Source organism: Diplotaxodon limnothrissa, linkage group LG12 (assembly GCF_057381915.1).
Source record: "Diplotaxodon limnothrissa isolate DT_005_m linkage group LG12, D_limnothrissa_male_GT1.1, whole genome shotgun sequence".
Classification (NCBI taxonomy): Eukaryota; Metazoa; Chordata; class Actinopteri; order Cichliformes; family Cichlidae; genus Diplotaxodon; species Diplotaxodon limnothrissa.
The window spans coordinates 38968751-38987977 of NC_140607.1; the positions used below are offsets into that span (position 1 = coordinate 38968751).

Consider the following 19227-nt stretch of genomic DNA (forward strand, 5'->3'; position numbering starts at 1 on the left):
TCAGGGTTAACGCCTCCACGTAGCCGGAGAACCTGCAGCTGTTACATCAGCTGAGTTTACTGTACAAATAAATCAATCAGCTGATTTTCAGCGAGCACAGAGACGTGATGCCGGCGCTAAACGGAGCACAGACTGACGACAAACAGACGCATCAATGTTTCAGCGTAAAGGCCGACACTTTTGTTTATTCCAGCTTCCAAACAGTTCATCTCAAACATTTTACAGTTTTGGTTTTTTAGTAACAGGCGTCACAAAGTCCACAAACCTGAAGCATCCACGTTTCAAACGTCTCAGCGGGAGTTCAGGCCACGCCTCCGTACTGAGTGTCACAGTGGGGCGTGTCCTCTAACGAGCCACACAGGAAAATAATAATAAGCCATAAAAACCTCGTCAGTGGTCGAACTGAGCAAACCGGTGTTCAGCGGCTGTTTAGTCCGAAGTTCAGGAAACTCGATTCCACGACTGAAACCTTCCGCCGCTCGTTTATGATCGACCTCGGTTCTGATCCAGACCTCGGACTTGTGCTGACGGGCGCGTAAAGAAAAGAAGAATTAAAGAGCGGCGAAGTCCAGGATGCACAAACTGAGGAACTGAAACACGGGAGGGAGGCGGGGACGAGTCCTCGCTCGGTCGGGTTTAGCCCTCGTCCAGAGTCACAGTGTTCACACCGAGACCTCTTCATCATCGTCCTGCTCATCGTCCGAGCTGCAGCCGGATCAGCGCCATGATTAAAGCGTTCATCGTCCCGACGTGCCCGCTGCGCTCAGGCCGAACACGTGCCCGTATCACGCCGGATCAGACGCGTCGGGCTGAGCTTCGTTTCCCCTCAGACTGAAACATGTTCTTCAACAACGCCAGCGCACGACCTGCTGTGACTCTGAGCCGCATCACAGAGAACAAAAGGCTGAAATCAAAGAGTCAGAATGAACGTTTTAAATCAAACGTATTAATGTTTACATGTGTCGAGTTTGCACGAAGGACCGGAAACTGTCGCACAAAGTTAAACACAGGCGGGGAAACATGGACGCAGCTGCAGGGTCACAGTCAGGAAACACCTTCACCTGCATTCTACCTGAACGCCACCAGAGGGCGACAAATACTTCCAGTCCTACAGAAGTCAGAGGGACCAATGACCTCTGACCTCTGCTCATTTTGGGTCATACTGAATAAATCATCAAGCCTGTAAATTTTGGTCACACCAGGTTTTAGGCGACAGCAGCCCCGCCCGTGAAACACCGCCCGCTGAAACACGGCGTCCCCGCCTCGCTTCTGTTCCTTTGTGACATCGATACATAACAGACAAACAGCCCGGAGCACCTTGAGCATGCTGACAGAAGGGAAAGCGTGAAACGGGCACGTCTGTAACGTGTTCCTCGCAGGAAGTTCAAGCTTCACGTCGCCTTTCACAGGAAAACGTTTATCGGCGCGTCAGCCTGAACAAAAAGCTTCATCCAGACGCTGATCTGTGTCTGAAGAGGGAAACGAGGAGAGGCGGGGAGGGGGGCGTGTAAACGATGTCGGGGGGGCGGGTCACCGTCTCTGCTGGCTGTAGACGGGGAAGGCCAGCGTGACGTTGAGCGAGTCGTTGTGCTGGACCAGCGACGTGTGCTGGTAGTGCAGCACCAGCTCCTTCAGCGAGCCGTACAGGTTGTAGGGCTCGGCGAAGCCGTAGCCGGTGCTCGTCTTGTTGATGACGCAGTGCTTCACCTCGCCATCCACCCTGTGGGGGAGAAAGAGAGGTGAGGCTGATGTGCAGTAAACGGGTGAAGAAGAGGAGCAGGAGGAAGATGGAGTGTTGCTTACACCACGGAGCAGGCGTAGCAGCCCGGCTTGCTGCTGTCCCGCACCAGGAAGGTGCCGTCCCTCTTCCCTCGCAGCAGAGACTCCGCCTGGCTGCGGTTGATGTTTCCGAGGCGCCACAGACGCTCGTCGTGATGAGGAAGGTCCTCCTCATCCTCCACCATGCTGTACTCGCTGAGAGGGCGGAGACAGAGGACTGTGAGGAAGCTGCTTTACTCGAGTACTTCTACTTTCTGCTCAGGCTGAGAGCTGCCTGCACTGTGTGGGCTGGTGCCCCCTTGTGTGACCTTTGACCTTTCAGGTAAATTTAACGAGGTTTCTCTCGAGAATAAAGCCGAGTCACCTCCATCTTTAGTCACATGACAGGTTTCTGTGGCTACACAGCGTGACCTGCCATCATCGTTTTACAGTCACACTGAATTCTAAAGGCTGGACTTATCTGTGACTCCTCCTCCTTTGGGTGGAGCAGCTGACGGAGGCTTTGGGCACTAAAACAAACAGTTTGAGCCGCTGGTGCGGTCGGTACTTACTCCTCTGTGGTCTCGTTCTTCAGGCCGAGCCACTCGTTCAGCCTCCTCTGCCGAACGCCTTTCTGAGTCAGCCACCTGTGAACGCACACACAGTTATTAGTCTATCACACCGGGCGTCACAGTGCTGCGCTCTGGGCGTCACCTACATCAGGTACTGGTCCCTGGTCTTGCGGAGCTGGATCAGGTCTGGTTTGATGCTGTTCATCTTCTTGTCGATCTCTCGGTAGTCGGCCGCCTGCTTCTTCAGGTCCACCTCCAGGTGGCGCTTGCTGTCCACGATCTCGCTGATGCGGGACTTGAGCTTGTCGTAGTTCTCCATGATCCTGCGGAGACGCAGCGGGAGTTCACTGTCACGTGACAAACACGCCGCTGCACGGCGAGCGCGCAGACTCGTCATCTGTTTGTCGTTTCGATATAAAAACATCTTTCAGATCAAACTGAGCTGAAGCTCATTTCTGACTCCGAACTTCGTTTACCAGCAGGTGGCTTTCTTCCTGCAGTCTCTGCTGCCATGGCAACCGGCTTCCTTTTAGTGTGTGCTTTTCCCCTCAACGAGCTCCGTCACAGTTGCCATGGTAGCGGCTTACCTCTGGATCTCCTTGTCGTTTCCCTCCCGGCGAAACTTCTCGATGTACTCTTTGCTGAAGCGCTCCTGAGTCTGACACTGCTCCTCGAAGATCTTTATGGTCTCATTGAACGCCTCGATGGCCGTCCTCTTCATCTGGATCTCCTGATGAGGAGGAGGAAGAGGAGGAATGTTTTATTTACCATAATTTAAATGTAATCATTTTAATTAACTGTAGTCTCTCAGTCCTCTTCTACTCCAGTACTCAGAGTTCCCCGTTAACACCCTTAAATGATCGAGCACTAAAAGTAAAGAATCAGCTCTTTCTTAAAAACCCTGTAAGTATCCTGATCATCACTGTTTGTAGTTCTGTTTGATAAATCTGTAGTTTTATTAGAGAACTTCCTCCGAGCGTACCTGCGACGTTCTGGTGTACTCCTCGTACAGCCTGTCGTACTCTCGGTTCTTCTCCTGGTACTGCAGGTGATACTCGTGCAGCTTCTTCCCCACCGCCTCGATGCTGTCCTCCTTCACCACCTGATCCTGAACGACAACAATGCAGCGGTCAGACGCCGTCGTTAACCAAACGCAGACTCTCGGAGAGCGCGACCCACCTGCTGGTGCTTGGAGACCGGGTAGAGCAGCTTGACGTCCAGTTTGGGGTTGTACTGGGCCAGAGACTCGTGTCTGTAATGGTTGATCAGCTCCACCACCGAGCTGAAGGTCAGGGGGTCGGAGAAGCCGTACTTCCCCTCCCGATGGAAGATCTTTATCAGCTTGTTGTTGCCTCCTTTCCTGCAGGTGACGAGAGAACGGAGAGCTGGTCAACTCTGAGCCAGCGGCATCGTCCAGACACAAAGCAGACAGTCGTGCTGTGGACGTTTACTGCACAAACAAGACTGTAACTGTGCAAACCACGAAATCTATAAATCAGCTGGAAGACGTAGAGCCTTGGCCCCTGGTGGACAGTGAGGGCGCTGCAGGTGAGCAGCCACAGCTCACGTAGAGTAAATTATTTTTAGAGGATTTTAAAAATGTGAATTAACGAGTATAAAGTTGTTTAACTTTGTATGAATGTTTTATCCTTACAAGATTAGCAAAGGTTTCATCCTGTTCCACATTCTATTCAACTGTTAACCCTTTAGAGCCGGTCGGAGCGGGCACGCTCCGTTTTGCGTAACTATTTTTAAATCCCAGTAGCTCTGCAACCACGTAAATTTTTTTTGCATATGAAACCAGAGGAGTTGTACTTACATCTTATGCCATCAGCTTGCCCTAGGTCACGGTTTCCTTCCACATAAAGCTTTGCAAAAATTGCATAAAAAGGGCTTGCAGGAACAAAAACATAATATTCCAGAAACACGCTTTGCCGATCCGATCAGCTGTTCATAACACTTCCTACGTTGGAATAGACGTCAGCGCAAACTTTTGCATTTCCGCCATTACCTGCCCGAAACCGGAAGTGACGTCATTTTCGCGGAAATGTAGTCTTTTTTATGATCAGGGCCTCAGGGCCTGTACTCGTCTTTTTAAAAGTTATCTTTGACTTTATGACTTTGTGTGTCGTTTCTGGGATGCTGAGGACTCATATTGCACTGCTGGAAATAGTTTATTTTGATGCACATGCTGCTTTTTTGCAAATTTGCACTATAATATTTATTTTCGTTTTTCCTGCAGTGTATAAAAATTGGTGTATTTCAAAAATAAAACTATGAAGACACTCAAAATAAATTTCCTGTGGTGGGAAACTATTTTGTGCAACTTTTTTGTATTTACAGTTTTGAGGGATAAACCTCTTAAATTTCTCTAACTAGAAATATATGTTAAAAAATCAAAAACAATTTTCAATTTTTTTGTAGTTTATTGCACTTTTTTGCAATTTATGTAATTACTATGCACTTAATGCATACATATTATTAAAATATAATGGTCGTATTGATGTATATCAACTTGAAATGCTCCCAAAAATGGCTCCACAGCGTGTAAAAATATAATATAAGCTCTGGCGGACTTGGTTCTATGGTAGGTCTTAAAGGGTTAATGTCGACTTTCAGCTGAACGTTTCTCTCAGCTTTATTTGAGCCTCGTATCCACGAGTTTTGGCTCTTCCACCCTTCACACCTGTAGATCATTCAGTCTTTACATTTAAACATTATTTAAACGCTTCATTTCTGCTCACTGGATTTTAAACCTGTGTTTGAAAAGCCGGTGATGCACTGAGAGCTTTACCTCAGAGTCAGAGTGTAATCTCCGTGCATCTTGGTGGAGGCGTCTCGGACCAGAAACGTACCGTCGGCCGTGTCCCTCAGCTTCTCGTTCACCTCCTCCCTAAAACGGCAAAAACAGACTCTGCATCCCTCCGTACATGTCCTCCCACGGTGTGTGTGTGTGTGTGTGTGTGTGTGTGTTACCTGGAAATGTCTCCCCAGTACCACTCGGCGTCCTGCAGAACCATGCTGTTGTTGAAACTGGTGGAAGGAGCCGGAGCCGAAGACTTCACAGGTTTAGGAGGTAAAGCTGAAACAGAGAGCGAGGAGGAGGAGTCACACCCGGAGACGGAGCAGTTGTCTTTTTGATGGATGAATAATCAGGCCCCATCTTATCTTAATGACCTTGTAGTACCATATCACCCTATTAGAGCACTTCGCTCTCGCTCTGCAGGCCTACTTGTTGTTTCTAGAGTATTTAAAAGTAGAATGGGAGGCAGAGCCTTCAGTTTTCAGGCCCCTCTTCAGCCTGAAACTTTCCTTTTTGCTAAAGCATATAGTTAGGGCTGGACCAGGTGACCCTGGATCCTCCACTCCCTCATCCTGGTTTCTTTTAATAGTTTCCATCCTATCCGGTCTTTAAGTCTGACGTTATTAGCTGTGTCTGGGCCCAAAGTCAAACGAACACTGCGGCATCACTGAGAGTTAAAAACTGTCTTTCATCTGTAATAAAATGATCAGCATTGCTGCTTTACCAGGTGTAACAATTAAGTTTAACATCCATGAAAACAGGATTTATTACATTTAACAGAGTTAGAAGTTAGCAGGAAGTTAGCTCGCTAGCTTCCACCTAAGCATGATATAGCATGTTCTGACTGAGAGATTTCTGAAAATTCTAACGTACATCTCTGCTGTCACTTCCAACATAAATGCTGGAGGACGAACGCTAACACTTTTCCACTCGATGAAAGTTAACGTGAAGGTTCCTGATGGTTAGAGACAAATGCAATCGATGGCAGGATGCTGTAAACGGACCAAACTTCAGTCAGGAGAACAACTGAGATCATCCATCCACAGTACGAGGTTAGTCATTAATACTGCTGCTGGGCTGCAGTTACATCGTAAGGGTTTAAACACTGAGCTTTAAAACGATTAGCGGCAATAAAAACAGGGATCACTGACTGTTTTTAGGGGCTTTTTGAGATTAAATAGAACAAGATACAAAACATGTTAAAAACACAACAGCCTTATTAAACGCAGAGTAGTTTGGGCCTGGAAGCAGGTTTCATCACGTCATCACTTAAAGAGCGGATTAAAGGAGTTCTTCCTTCCCACTGTCACCAAATGCTCCTGGGTGAGTTTCTCTCATGCTGCAGAGCAGCAGTAGGCAACTCCAGGCCTCGAGGGCCGCTGTCCTGCTGGTTTTAGCTCAATGATCTCACTTTGGGCCAACACACCTGAATCAAATGATGAGTTCATTACCAGCCTCTGGAGAACTTCAAGACATGTTGAGGAGGTGGTTTAGCCGTTTGACTCAGCTGTGCTGGATCTAAGACCTGCAGGACAGTGGCCCTCGAGGCCTGGAGTTATCTACCGCTGCTGTAGAGCCTGTACTACATGAAACACCGTGAGGTAAGTGCTGTTGGGAAGCAGTGCTCTCCTCCTCACAGCGTCACCTGTTCTAAAGTCACACCACCAGGGGGCGCTAACAGGTGAGCATTTGAGTGAACAGAAAGTATTTAAACCTTTGTTAAAACAAACATCCTGCGACTTGATTTATAGGCGCTCACTGACTCTGACGTTCACCCTGATGTCAAAGGTATCTGCAGTCATGTGACACATCAGTGACTGATGAGGGGAGGGGGGAGGGATCACTTTGTTGTGCAGACTATATCGAAGAAACCACAACTAACCAGCAGTGTGACCCACAACCCAAAGAAAGAACAGTGGGACTGTGTGAGCGCGTGCGCTGGCGGGGCTTTTAAAGCTCCACGCCAGATTTAGGGACGCGTCTTCATCTGACAGCACAACCAACAGAAACCTCAGCGACGTGCCGGCAGCACGGAGGAGCCTCCTCACTGAGAACAGTTGCTGCACACACACCTGTGCACCTGCTCCACACGTCACCGGCTGCAGCAAAGTGAGCTCCGTCTGACACCATGTTTAAATCAGGCAGCAACAGGGCGGAGTCTAAAGGGGGCTCGGGGGGTACCAGACCACAACTGTTTCAAGGCTTTAGTAACTTTATTTACAAGATTCAGATTCACATAAATATGAACAAAATGTTTATTAAATTGTCTTAATAACTGAAAATTATTCTTAACATTGATTAAGTATTTATATTAACTATTAACTATTAACACCAGCAGGAAACGTTGCATCACAGCAGAGAGTAAAACTGAGAATGTCGACGTGCTCATGTTCTTCAACGCACACACACGTGCGCGCGCGCACACACACACACACACACACACACACACGTCAGAAATCCTTCACACTTCATTTTGTCTGAACTCTACATGTAAACAGCAACAGCGTTTAGATTCTTTGCAGGTTCATATTTATTATTTCTCATTAATGAGATATTTAGTATTTCTTATCCAAATACTCGATTATTCGACTGAATACTCGAGTACTAAAATAACAGAGCATATTAGGACCGAGCTGTAGAGTAACCATTTCGTTTGTTGAAGAGGAAGTGAAACTGAGCTTTTCGTCACTCACAAATAAAAAGAAGTGACAGCACGCTGCGTTCAGCCCATCCGGCCTGAAAACAGCAGCCTCCAAATCGACTGTCTGCTTCACCAAAATAAAGTTCAACACGTTTCATGTTTCTCTGAGGAACACCTCGCCCTCTGACTGAAGCTTCACTTTCTGCTCAACTGAACAGCAAGTGAGTCTGAGCTTTTAGAGGAGGCGCACGGGGAGGAGGCGCACGGGGAGGAGGCGCACGCCATTGATAACAAGTGAAAACCAGAGCTTTGCAGCACAAACACCTGAAACTAAACTAAGCGTCGGAGCAGTTTCTCGGAGCTCGCCGCGTCTCGTGGCCATTTTTAGGTCTGAACTTTGAGCTCAGATCAGGTTTGACACCATTTTTCTTTCTCACGCGTGGCAGGAAATCGCTTCAGACGCATCTGCGCTTCGGGAAACACTCCGACATTCGCTCTGGTGAAATCACCACGAGATGAAGATGTGCCGACTCCTGAAGCACACAGCGACGTCACATTTTTAACCTCGACTCCATCGCACATCTGCATTCACACCGCCGGGTTGAGCCTGATCATGGTGACTTGGGTGGGATGACGAGAACATCAGGAATAACATGGAAACACATTTTGAGGCTTCACAGCAAACAAACTTCCAGCTGCTGATGCAGATGTTTAACCCGACACAGGTTTAGTCTCGCCGCTGCGGCCATCTGATCAGGCGCTGCTCCCTCCAGGTGGGGGTTTGACTCCTACCTGGGCTCTGCATGTTGATGTAGCAGAGGATCTTGTCTCGTCCCCTCAGCGCCTCGGCCCTGCCTCCCTCCTCTCGCTCCATGTCGGCCCCTAAACCGTCACCTGTCGAGTCCTCAGAAACGAACGGACGCCCGGCTCTCATGTCCCGCTGCTTTCAGCCCGTTCGGCCGCCAAAAATCTGACGTCATCTCAGCTACATCTTCATTTTCGGTCACCTCGCTCGACTCGGGCCTGCTGGACGTGGCTTCGCTCTGCACCTGCAGCTCTGCTCCGCCTCCACGGCCTCAAAACCTCCTTTTTTATTTTTCCAGCTCGCCGTCCGCGGCTCGGAGACGTTTCCAAACGACGCAACTTTCTCCCGTCCGTCTCTCTCTCCCTCTCTCTCGCAGTCTCGGTTCAAAGCTCAGGAGAGCAGCTTGGAGATGTGTGACATCACCGATGGCTCCAGCCAATCCTGTGATGGCAGTGATATCACCAAGGCAACACCCCCCTCCTCCCTCCCCTCTTCGTCTGCTGCATCTCTCACTCTGTGGACGGGTGATGTCATCGTTTCAGCTGCTGACCGGCTGACTCAGAGCCGAGCAGAGTGGATGGATGAGTCGATGGATGAGTGACTAACGCAGTCAGAGCTGCTCGTTGACCCACTTAACTGACCCAGAGACAAACGCCAGCGATCATGTGTGCTTCTTTAAATCAGCTGATTTAGGCTTTAAATATTCCCTCCCGTCACATCTGAGAGGTTTGATCTGCTGAAACCTTCCATTTCTCTCCAAATCCATCTTTCCTCTGTTACCCACAGCACCCGATGCTTCAGCCAATCATCATCCTGAAATAACAAAACAAAGAAAAAAAAACTCCTTCCTTCCTTAATGGGACAGGAATGAGCTGCAGAATTCCTGAACCCCCAAAATGGCAAATGTATGACAGAAATCCTGCCGAAGAGCCAATCATCTGCTTTCTAACAGCCAATCACGTGTGCCGGTGCACACATGAGGACCAATGTTAACAACAGCTGCCAACAACGATCCAGAGGAGTGAGGCTGTAATTACACCGCGACACATTATAAAGTAAGCATGAAATAATAATAATAATAATAATAATAATAATAATAATAATAATAATAATAACAGACGCTCGGTGCTCTGGGTCGTCCTCGCTGTGAAAAACATGAAACAGGAAGTTCTGGAACCACCCGTGAGCTGCGCTGCTTTCATCACGAGCATCATTTCAACCGTTTCCACCGTCTGCTGAACAAAAGTACCAGACTGTACCTCAGCACAGGCTGATCACTTCCTGTCACATCTTAACCCAAAGGCCTCACAGATGTTGCCAAAGTAACCGCGAGCTTAAACGGCGCCTGATTCTTCTGTACGACGTGTAAAACTTAAAAACATAAACCTGTCGTTCGACAGTGTGAGGACGGCGCTCAGGCCTCAGAACGCTCTAAACACTCTTGGATCTGCGTGATGTCAGAGAGGATGGATAAGCCCCACCTACTTCATGTTCACAAGGAGCAGCCAATCGGGAGAAAGGCATCCCTGATCATCTTAAAGGAGGAGGAGCCAAAACAACTTGAGTGTAAGAGAAAGGAGGATAATTTTTGGACTTCAGCAGAGTCCGAGAATAAAACTGTGGAGCTGGAAATGAGCCACAGTGGTCAGGCTGAGAGCTTCAGCACTTCCCTGAGTGAAACCAAAGCCTCGTGCAGTCTTTACCAATAAACCCCGTCATCAAATCTTTGTTGCTGCACTTTTTCAGACTCATCTTTCCACCGCCGTCTCATCTGAACCGTTCGATTGAGCAACAGCTGTGCGTGACAGACTAAACGTGACGGCTGAGAGCAACCATACGGGAGTTTCACACACATGCACATCAACGCTCAGCCACTCGAACACAGGCAGGTGTGTTACCTGGTGCGGCCTGGTTCATGTTGAGCTCGCTGGTTATCAGAACCTCCAGGACCTGAACCAGAGGATCCAGACCCGACTCAGACCTGAACACAGAGACAACATCATCAGTGCCGTTAACAAAATGGGTCAAAGGTTTTCTCTGCTTCATCTTATTAATCATCATTAATCATCACACTTCCTGTGAGTGTGGCCTCAAATATGTGCATGTGCCAGGACCTGCGAGCAGCTCACGTCCTTCCTGCCATCAGTGACTCCCTGAACCAGAGCAGCGTGACCGATCTAAGCTAAGCTTCAGGCATCGGGGTTTGCAACACGACAACACGACAACCTTACCTCTCCATGTTAGCTGCTCTTACGAGTCATAAAATGTGTTATGAAACATTCCTTCAACTTAGTATGGAAAAGAAAATAAAGTCTGTGTTAATAACCCGTCACGTGTGTGTGTGTGTTAATAACCCGTCACGTCTGTGTGTGTGTTAATAACCCGTCACGTGTGTGTGTGTGTTAATAACCCGTCACGTGTGTGTATTAATAACCCGTCACGTGTGTGTGTTAATAACCCGTCACGTCTGTGTGTGTGTTAATAACCCGTCACGTGTGTGTGTGTGTTAATAACCCGTCACGTCTGTGTGTGTGTTAATAACCCGTCACGTCTGTGTGTGTGTTAATAACCCGTCACGTCTGTGTGTGTGTTAATAACCCGTCACGTGTGTGTGTGTGTTAATAACCCGTCACGTGTGTGTATTAATAACCCGTCACGTGTGTGTGTTAATAACCCGCCACGTGTGTATAAATAACCCGTCACGTGTGTGTGTTAATAACCCGCCACGTGTGTGTGTTAATAACCCGTCACGTGTGTATAAACAGCTGTAGATCACTGACCCGGCTGTCTGTCTGAACAGCAGCGGGCTGAAGCTCTCGGCGAGGTTTCGGGGGCTCAGCTGGTTCCTGGAGCCGTGCAGGCACAGTCGGGCCAGGTGTCTAACCACGCTGAGCAAGGTCAGCCCATACTGGGCGGGGCAAGTTGGCGAGCTGGCCACGCTCCGCAGCAACTGGGCGCACTCCTCTAGGTCTCTGACCTCTGAAAGCAGGAACAGGAAACAGGACAGAAGTGTGAACAAACTACCAGATGCGGTGTGAAAGAGGGAGACGGGGGCGGGATCGTGGGGCTTCTTCTGACCTTGAACGGCGTGGATCATGTCGGCCTGCAGCGAGGCTGGCAGGACGGGACCGGGGAGATCCTGCAGGAACCGCACCACCCCGTCACACAGGGACGGGGCCTCCAGCTGCTCCAGGTCTGAAAACAAACACATCAGTTTAAGCAGAGATTTCACGATGCAGTCGTTCTGTAATTCACAGGTGAAAACACGCCCTCCTCACCTGCGTCTGCGAGCTGCTGCGTGTCCACTCCGCCGCCGCTGAGGCTGCGATACAGGCCGGGGCTGTCCAAACCTGCAGCAACACACGCATGTTACAAACACCAGCTGAAGACTTCGTCAGATCAATATTTCAAACTTCACACTCAGTTTGCTTTATGTTCAACCTGACATGAGGAACATAGTTTAGAGAGAAGTATTATAAGCTCCTAAACTGAAGCTGGGTCTAATGAAGTGTCCACAAATGCATTTCTGACAACTCTGCAGAACTGTGAACAAGTTCCTACAGACTGAAAGTCACGAAGCTTCAAATGTTCAGTTTAAATGCTGGAAAACACCAACGCAGTGACATCAGAGTGAAGGAAGAAAAGGTCAGAATAAAGCTGTGAATGCATCTGAAGGGTTAGTGTGCCGTTTGCAGATGTAGGCGTCTCGAAGCTTCAGAAGAACAACAAAGATAAACTCTGAAACCAGACGCAGAGACGGGAACTGGTTGGAAATCCACGTCAGTGTGTTCGGTACCTTTGGTCTCTATGGCCTCCATCAGTCTGCTGAGGAGGGGCGGGGCCGTGTCCGGGGGTCCGAACTGCTCGGGGAGGTCCGGCAGCACGAGACCTGAAGAAGAACAAACAGCACACGCAAGATTTCAACTCAAAAGTCAAAGTAATAAGATTCATAACGAGACATTGATCTCCCTCCCTTAACCTTTATGATGTCATAAAGTATACAAGGAAACCGGGGGGGGACTAAAATTATGGAGGAGGAAATGAGAGCATATAACAGCTTTTACTTTGAAAGGATGTAGGCAACAGGAAGCTGAGTGAGCAAAACAGTTCTGTGAAACACGCAGGTAACAACAATAATCAGGATTCTGCTGCCAGCAGCTTTAACCACAGCGCGCACAAACACACAGCGCGCACACACACTTCCTGTGCTCTGTGAGGCGGGTGGCAGCAGATCTGTTCACTCAGCAACCGCAGCCCTGACTCAACCCGAGCTGTGTGTGTGTGTGTGTGTGTGTGTGTGTGTGTGTGTGTGTCTCTGAGGAGTGTATCAGGACGTGAGCGTCTCTAATCTGCTCGAGTCTTCTCAGGCTCTAGCTTGCAGGTGCAGGGTCGTCACACACACAGGTGTGTGCTGTTGCTCTGTTGAGGAAGCAGCTGAAGGAACCTGAATCACTGAGCGAGCGATCGGGCTGAAACCTTTCAGTTTCTTCAGGGCAGAGCGACAAAAACAAGTTTCAGTGTCGGTTTACAGATTTCACGGCTCCCTCTTTCAGGCTTTCGGCTGGTCCCAGATCAGAATCTGTTCTGGCTCCATGTGACGGCGAGCATCACGTCTACCTCTAACTGAAGGTTTAAGGAAGCTAACGTGTTCCGTGACCGTGGCGTTTGGATGTTGTGCAGAGTGGTTGCTGTGGTAACAGCTGACAGGGATCAGGCTGTTTCAGATTCTTAGTTGTTGAGTTTGCAGTTGTGAGATCACGAAGCTGGGATCGGAGCACTGCACCCGCAGGAGGCGACGCCTGTGTGACGCTTCCCTGCCGACCTCCTCGACCCGCCCGAGGAAACAATATAAACAAGAAATAGCAATAATTTACATTTTTATTTACTCGCTTTATTATTTACTGTCTTCATTCTCTTGCCGTCTTCCCGTGCATCGTTTTAATCAGATCTGCTGCACAGCTGATCGTCTCTGAATCTGCATTTTTACGCCAGCTTTTCTTCTGTCTTCTATAAAATCAGCAGAAAATACATGATGTGTTTGTTTTAGCAGCCTGATGTTTCTCATCTACATCGCTGTGCTCACTGGTTCATAAACTGGGGAACTGGTTTCTGCTGCTGTGCTGGGATGTTGGGACGGCTGACGCTCGAGCTCAGTCTGCTTTTAAAACATAAGCACTTCCTCTCAGAGCGCTTTTATACAACCCTGACACCAGGAGGACGGCTCCACATCGTGTCATGCAGGCACGTCGGCCTCTTTATTTGGCCTGACGTATATGACAAAATTCAATAACATGTTTAAAAAATGGAAAAGGGTGGAGTGCCCACTCCGGGTCGGGGATGAGTTCCTGCCCCAAGTGGAGGAGTTCAAGTATCTCGGGGTCTTGTTCGCGAGTGATGGGAGAAGGGAGCCGGAGATCGACAGACGGATTGGGGCTGCAGCTGCAGTAATGCGGACGCTGCACCGGTCCGTCGTGGTGAAGAGGGAGCTGAGTGTAAAAGCGAAGCTCTCAATTTACCGGTCGATCTACGTCCCTACCCTCACCTATGGCCACGAGCTGTGGGTAGTGACCGAAAGAACGAGATCGCGGATACAAGCGGCAGAAATGAGCTTCCTCCGAAGGGTGGCTGGCCTCTCCCTTAGAGATAGGGTGAGAAGTTCGGCCATCCGGGAGGGGCTCAGAGTAGAGCAGCTGCTCCTCCACATCGAAAGGAGCCAGCTGAGGTGGTTCGGGCATCTGACAAGGATGCCCCCTGGGCGCCTCCTGGGTGAGGTGTTCCAGGCATGTCCCACCGGGAGGAGGCCCCGGGGCAGACCCAGGACACGCTGGAGAGATTATATCTGTCGGCTGGCCTGGGAACGCCTTGGTGTTCCCCCAGATAAGCTGGAGGAGGTGGCTGGGGAGAGGGAGGTCTGGGCCTCTTTGCTTAGGCTGCTGCCCCCGCGACCCGGCCTCGGATAAAGCGGATGAAGATGGATGATGTTTAAAAAAAAAAACACGTTTAACAGTTTCAAAAAAACAAAAAACAACTCTAGAAGCAAACGAGCTGGTTTGAAGCAAACTAGTCACACAGTTGAACCAAAGTGGAGTCGAAACCTGTAATCTACGACTTCTGTTTGCAGCTTCGTCACTCGTATCAAACACCAGACAAGTCCTGTGTGAACGACTACATGACAGATAATTAGGATGGTCCATGGTTGCTGTTCAGGTTTTAAAAGTTGGACAAGTTTCAGCAGGATCGGACGTGGGTAACAAACTACAAGCATCTGAGCGACTTTACTCACCCTCTGACTCCGAGTCGGCCCTCACCGACGCTGCAGATGGGGGCCTGGGTGGGCGGGGCTTCGGGGTGGGTGGAGACATCCGCTTCCTGCCGACAAACTCCACATACGTTCCCGGGAAGTCGCCTTTTTCCTGTCGTACACGAATCGAAGATCGCAGATGTGAGAATCATATAAAGTCAGTAACGATCATTTTTTGGAGGCTAGTTTGGGTCACACAGCAGAAACGCTACAAGCGTTCCCGTTAATCCCACCATCATTCTAACAGACTGGACCGAACGTGAAGGTCGGAAAACCTGAGCTCCTCGCTCTGACCCCCTCGGTGTGGGGTCGGAGCGAGGAGGATGTGGGATGCAGAGCTGTTTGTGGAGTTTCGTGATGACGGAGCCGTGCAGCTACGCCGCTCCTCCACTTTTACTTCAGCTTCGTTTTCTCTTTGCATCACCGAAAAGAAGCCGAGAGGAAACGCAAGTAAAATATCTCACTTTGACGAGTCAACACGGAGCATTTCCTCCATCACATGTGCTAATAGAGCGAGTGCTTCACTGACTGCAGGATTTATTGGAAGCGCTGCTGCAGGAGTTGTGACTGAACGAGCTGGACCAGGGTTCAGTCTGCACAGCAGCTTTTAAATGAACAAAGACGCCCAGACTGAGCTCTGCCTCACATCTCTGTGCGCTACAGGTTATTAGCCTATCACAGAGCTTCCACTGCTGTAACCTTTGATGTCACCACATCAGCTCTTTCACAGAGACGGCCAGCAGAGCCAAAAAGACTCCAAAATAAAGACTAAGAACTTCTATTACTTTCTTCTGCTAAAAGAAGAGCTTCCTGTGACGGGAGAGGTTCGTGCGGTCTGAAAGCACTTCCTGTCTCTGCTGCGGCATCGTACCTGTGTGGTTTCGTTGAAACCAGGCAGCCAGCCGATTTCCGACGGCCGTTCTTCGGCTCCGTTGGTGCAGCCGAGCGCCAGCAGCGCCCCCTTAGTGACCAGCAGCACGTCCCCGACGTGCAGGTCGATGTCCTCCTCCCTCTCCTTCTTGTAGTCGTAGAGCGCTCGGTACTGAAAGCCCTCCGAGCTCATCCTGACTCAAGTATGGCTTCACGAAAACTAACAAAACAGCTCTGAGTGAAAAAATATGAACATAGGTTTGAGTCCGTGTCCTGAGGGGGTCTAAAGAGGAGAATCCACGTGGACGCGCGTCTCCCCTGTCTCCATGTTGGTCCGCCACAGTCCTGTCATCCCTCCAGGCCGAGCCGCAGCCGCTCGATCAGCGCGTCCTCGCGGTTCATGAACAGCAGTCTCAGCAGAGGTAGCGGCCACATCTGTGGAGGCGACGGGTCACCTGAGAGACGAGAGGTCAAAGGTTACATATGAGTGTGAGGAACGCGATGCGGCAGAAGACGCTTTCATCATTTAACGAGCAAAAGCTCCAAAACAAAAATGCTTTTTCTACACAGTCTGTACCTAATAAACTGCTCCCCGAGCGTTTATTCAACCTTTAAAACGAGGAAGAACCAACTTCCTGTCAGTTTATTCGTTGGTTCTGCTGCAGTGCTGGGTTTCCCCCAGGAAGCAGCTCAGCCACCACAGCGAGCCGCTGTCATTCCCGCTGCCTCGGATCTCAGAGTCCGTCGGAAAACATCAGCACTTAAACACAAAGCTTCAGATCTTCATGAATATCCTCGTGTCTTCATGATGCTCTCCGTTAGTGCGCAGCCAGGAGAACTCACTGTGGGTTATTTTAATAACCAACCGTTTAAATCAGGGCTGTCAAACATGCAGAAACAGGACACACATGAAGTGACTTCCTGTCCTTTAAATGACTTCATATGAAGGCAACATGAACAGTGTTACAGACGTGTGAGGGATGTCAAACTAATGCGCACACGCATGTCTGCAGTTTGTTACACAGGAACACACTGACAGCTGCCACGTGTGCGCAGAGAGTGTGTCTGATGGTTCAATGAAAGGATTCAGTCAAGTTTGCAGTTTTGCTTTTCATACAATATTAGAAATTTAAAAAAAAACAAAACTACATTTCCTGGAGTTTCCCTGTTTGGTTTGTACTGCTTGAACACTGAGCTGTGCTCACATGACACCACAGTGCGAGCAGTGGCTCACAGCTCGTTTACGTTATGATCTACACGGTTGTTTTTTGGGTGTTTTATTTAAAAATATAATTTATGTTTTTATGATGTAAATAATATAATATGCAAGTTATTCCAATCCTATTAATAAAAGAAAACGGTACAAAGACAATGAGACATTTTTAAGTTCTGTAACACGTTTCACCGAAGCTGTGAGCATCAGACGTGACTCCACGCCACGAGCCTCAGAAACCTCCGAGTGCTTCAGCGAGTCACAGCCGGCTGCAGTTTTGTGCTTAAACACAGACTCTCTCTGAAAAAGACACCAGAGCAGGTCGAGCATCACCTGCCTCCTCACACCGGCACCGCCTGATGGAGCAGATGGTTCAGCTTTAATGAGGCCTTCACCCAACCCCCACCCCGTCAGGGACGCTGGCTGTGAACTGAGTGCTGATGACCTGCAGCATCCATCACTTCCACCCAGACCTCAGACTTTGATTGGTCAGACTGGAGGACAGGTGCATCGGCTGCGGTCAGAGAAGGCGGCGCCATGCGTGAACACCATCATTAAGGCCATCACCAGACCATCAAAATAAAAGCTTTCAGATAAAAGCTGCTGCTGACAGCTCCTGTTATAACTCAGACACTCCAGGTCTTCATCAGGCGCCTCATCATCATCATCATCGCTATAATTAATTCTTTTTTTCGAGGATTTCACAACTTTTCTCATTTCTGAAGAATGTGGATGTATAACAGTAAAAATGAGACAACATTGTTATTATGCAAACAAAGCCTCATTTTCCACAGTGGTTCACCTTTATGTTTATTTATGAATCACGTGACAAAAATCATCTGAGGATTACTATTATTATTACTATTATTATTATTGTTGTTGTTAAGCTGTAAATAACTGTAGCTTAAATCCAACCACAGAAATGAAACGTGTTTAGTTTTTGATCATTTAAATGTAAAAATCGCCTCCAGTTAATCCACAAACTGCGTTCTGTTCACAGACGTTTATAATGATCACGTGATTCGGAGCTGGAGAGCTCAAATTTTAATTTTGAACTTCGGAATTTGTGAAAAATATTTCTGGCATTAAATCCTAACATAAAACATGAAAATAAGAACTGAGAATAATAAACTGGGACAACAATGAGTTACACGCCTGTGGATGCTGCACAACACTTTAACAACATCAGCAGAAGAAGTCCCTGCTGACGTTTAACAGTCAGACACTGAACCAATAATCAGAAACAGATTTGATGTCTTTAGTTTCCCGTGTGGCTGAAAAAGGCTCACTCCGAAAACACAAAGCCCGAAACTGAGGAGCTGGAATCTGAATTTCGCCAATTTCTCTTCAATCATTAATCGACCGATAAATTTTTTTTTTTTAAAGTCGTTTAACGAATTTTAATTAGTTCAGGTTCAAGCGGACATGCGTTAAGATTTAATTTAAATAAACTGGAATTTCTGGATAAATTGACGTATAAATGAAAAAGCGACGAAATTTAAAAATGCTAATAATTATAAAATACACACAATATACAAAAATACAAACATACACACCAAACAGAGAACATTTGTCGGGTTTTAAAGGTACTTTCGTCACTCAAAGAGCAGAAAAGGAAGAAAAACCCACTTTAAGGGGACTTTCCACCTCGCGGGGTTTATCCCACAGAGCCTAAAACCAAACACTTTGACTTTATTTTAGCCACATGAAATCTTAATCGATACAGAGTTTAAGTAAAGCTCCCAGAAGCTGTAAAACAGCATCAGGAGCAGCTTTCAGACGATGGATCCCCTCAGGAAACGGGAAACGACAATGCATGCCAGCGCTAGCTTAGCCACCTAGCTTCAGACGCTCAAACGTCTCACCTTTATTTCTTGATGTTTCACCAATAAAAGCCTCCAACAGCACGAGCAGCGGGCGCCATGACGAAGCAGTGAGGGCACACGACCTCCTGATGGAGTTCAAAGCTGAGACGTGCCGCTGTTTTATCGATTATTTCCCAGATGAAGACACTCGTGCTTCGTCCGTCTGTATTACAGCAGGGAGACAGGTGTCAAGTGCGCGTGACAGACAGAGGTTCCGGTACGGGCTTTCAAAATAAAAGGGACTTTTAATTTTACAGCGCGAAGCATCGGCGTAAAAGTTCAATTTAACCGTAAATGCTTCGTTTTCAGGATAATAGTGTTTATCAGAATCCAAAATCTAAATGTTAAAGTTATTTATTTTCTGCTTAATGTATCAAATATGTGTGTTTCTTTTAAATA

General features: G+C 48.2%; 1 protein-coding gene across 1 annotated transcript; it reads right to left on the reverse strand.

The window, feature by feature from the left end:
• Positions 1 to 166: 166 nt before the first annotated feature.
• Positions 167 to 19007, reverse strand: LOC146621896 (phosphatidylinositol 3-kinase regulatory subunit alpha-like). The gene is made up of 17 exons (XM_085367623.1): positions 18829 to 19007; positions 15752 to 16205; positions 14863 to 14992; positions 12376 to 12468; positions 11858 to 11929; positions 11658 to 11774; positions 11360 to 11558; positions 10478 to 10560; positions 5307 to 5412; positions 5125 to 5223; positions 3510 to 3690; positions 3313 to 3438; positions 2918 to 3060; positions 2477 to 2653; positions 2331 to 2405; positions 1804 to 1974; positions 167 to 1720 (listed from the first exon to the last, which is right to left on the reverse strand). The coding sequence occupies exons 2-17, from the start codon at positions 15941 to 15943 to the stop codon at positions 1531 to 1533; spliced, it is 2154 nt and encodes a 717-aa protein (XP_085223749.1). The 5' UTR covers positions 15944 to 16205; positions 18829 to 19007; the 3' UTR covers positions 167 to 1530.
• Between the last annotated feature and the right edge of the window lie 220 nt (positions 19008 to 19227).

Excerpts from the sequence above, each read along its gene's own strand:
- LOC146621896 (XM_085367623.1), bottom strand. The coding sequence starts at position 15,943 with ATGAGCTCGGAGGGCTTTCAGTACCGAGCGCTCTACGACTACAAGAAG. Across the intron at positions 11,775-11,857 it reads GCAGCAGCTCGCAGACGCAG|ACCTGGAGCAGCTGGAGGCC; the intron begins GTGAGGAGGGCG and ends GTTTGTTTTCAG. Across the intron at positions 2,654-2,917 it reads AACGACAAGGAGATCCAGAG|GATCATGGAGAACTACGACA; the intron begins GTAAGCCGCTAC and ends GCGTCTCCGCAG.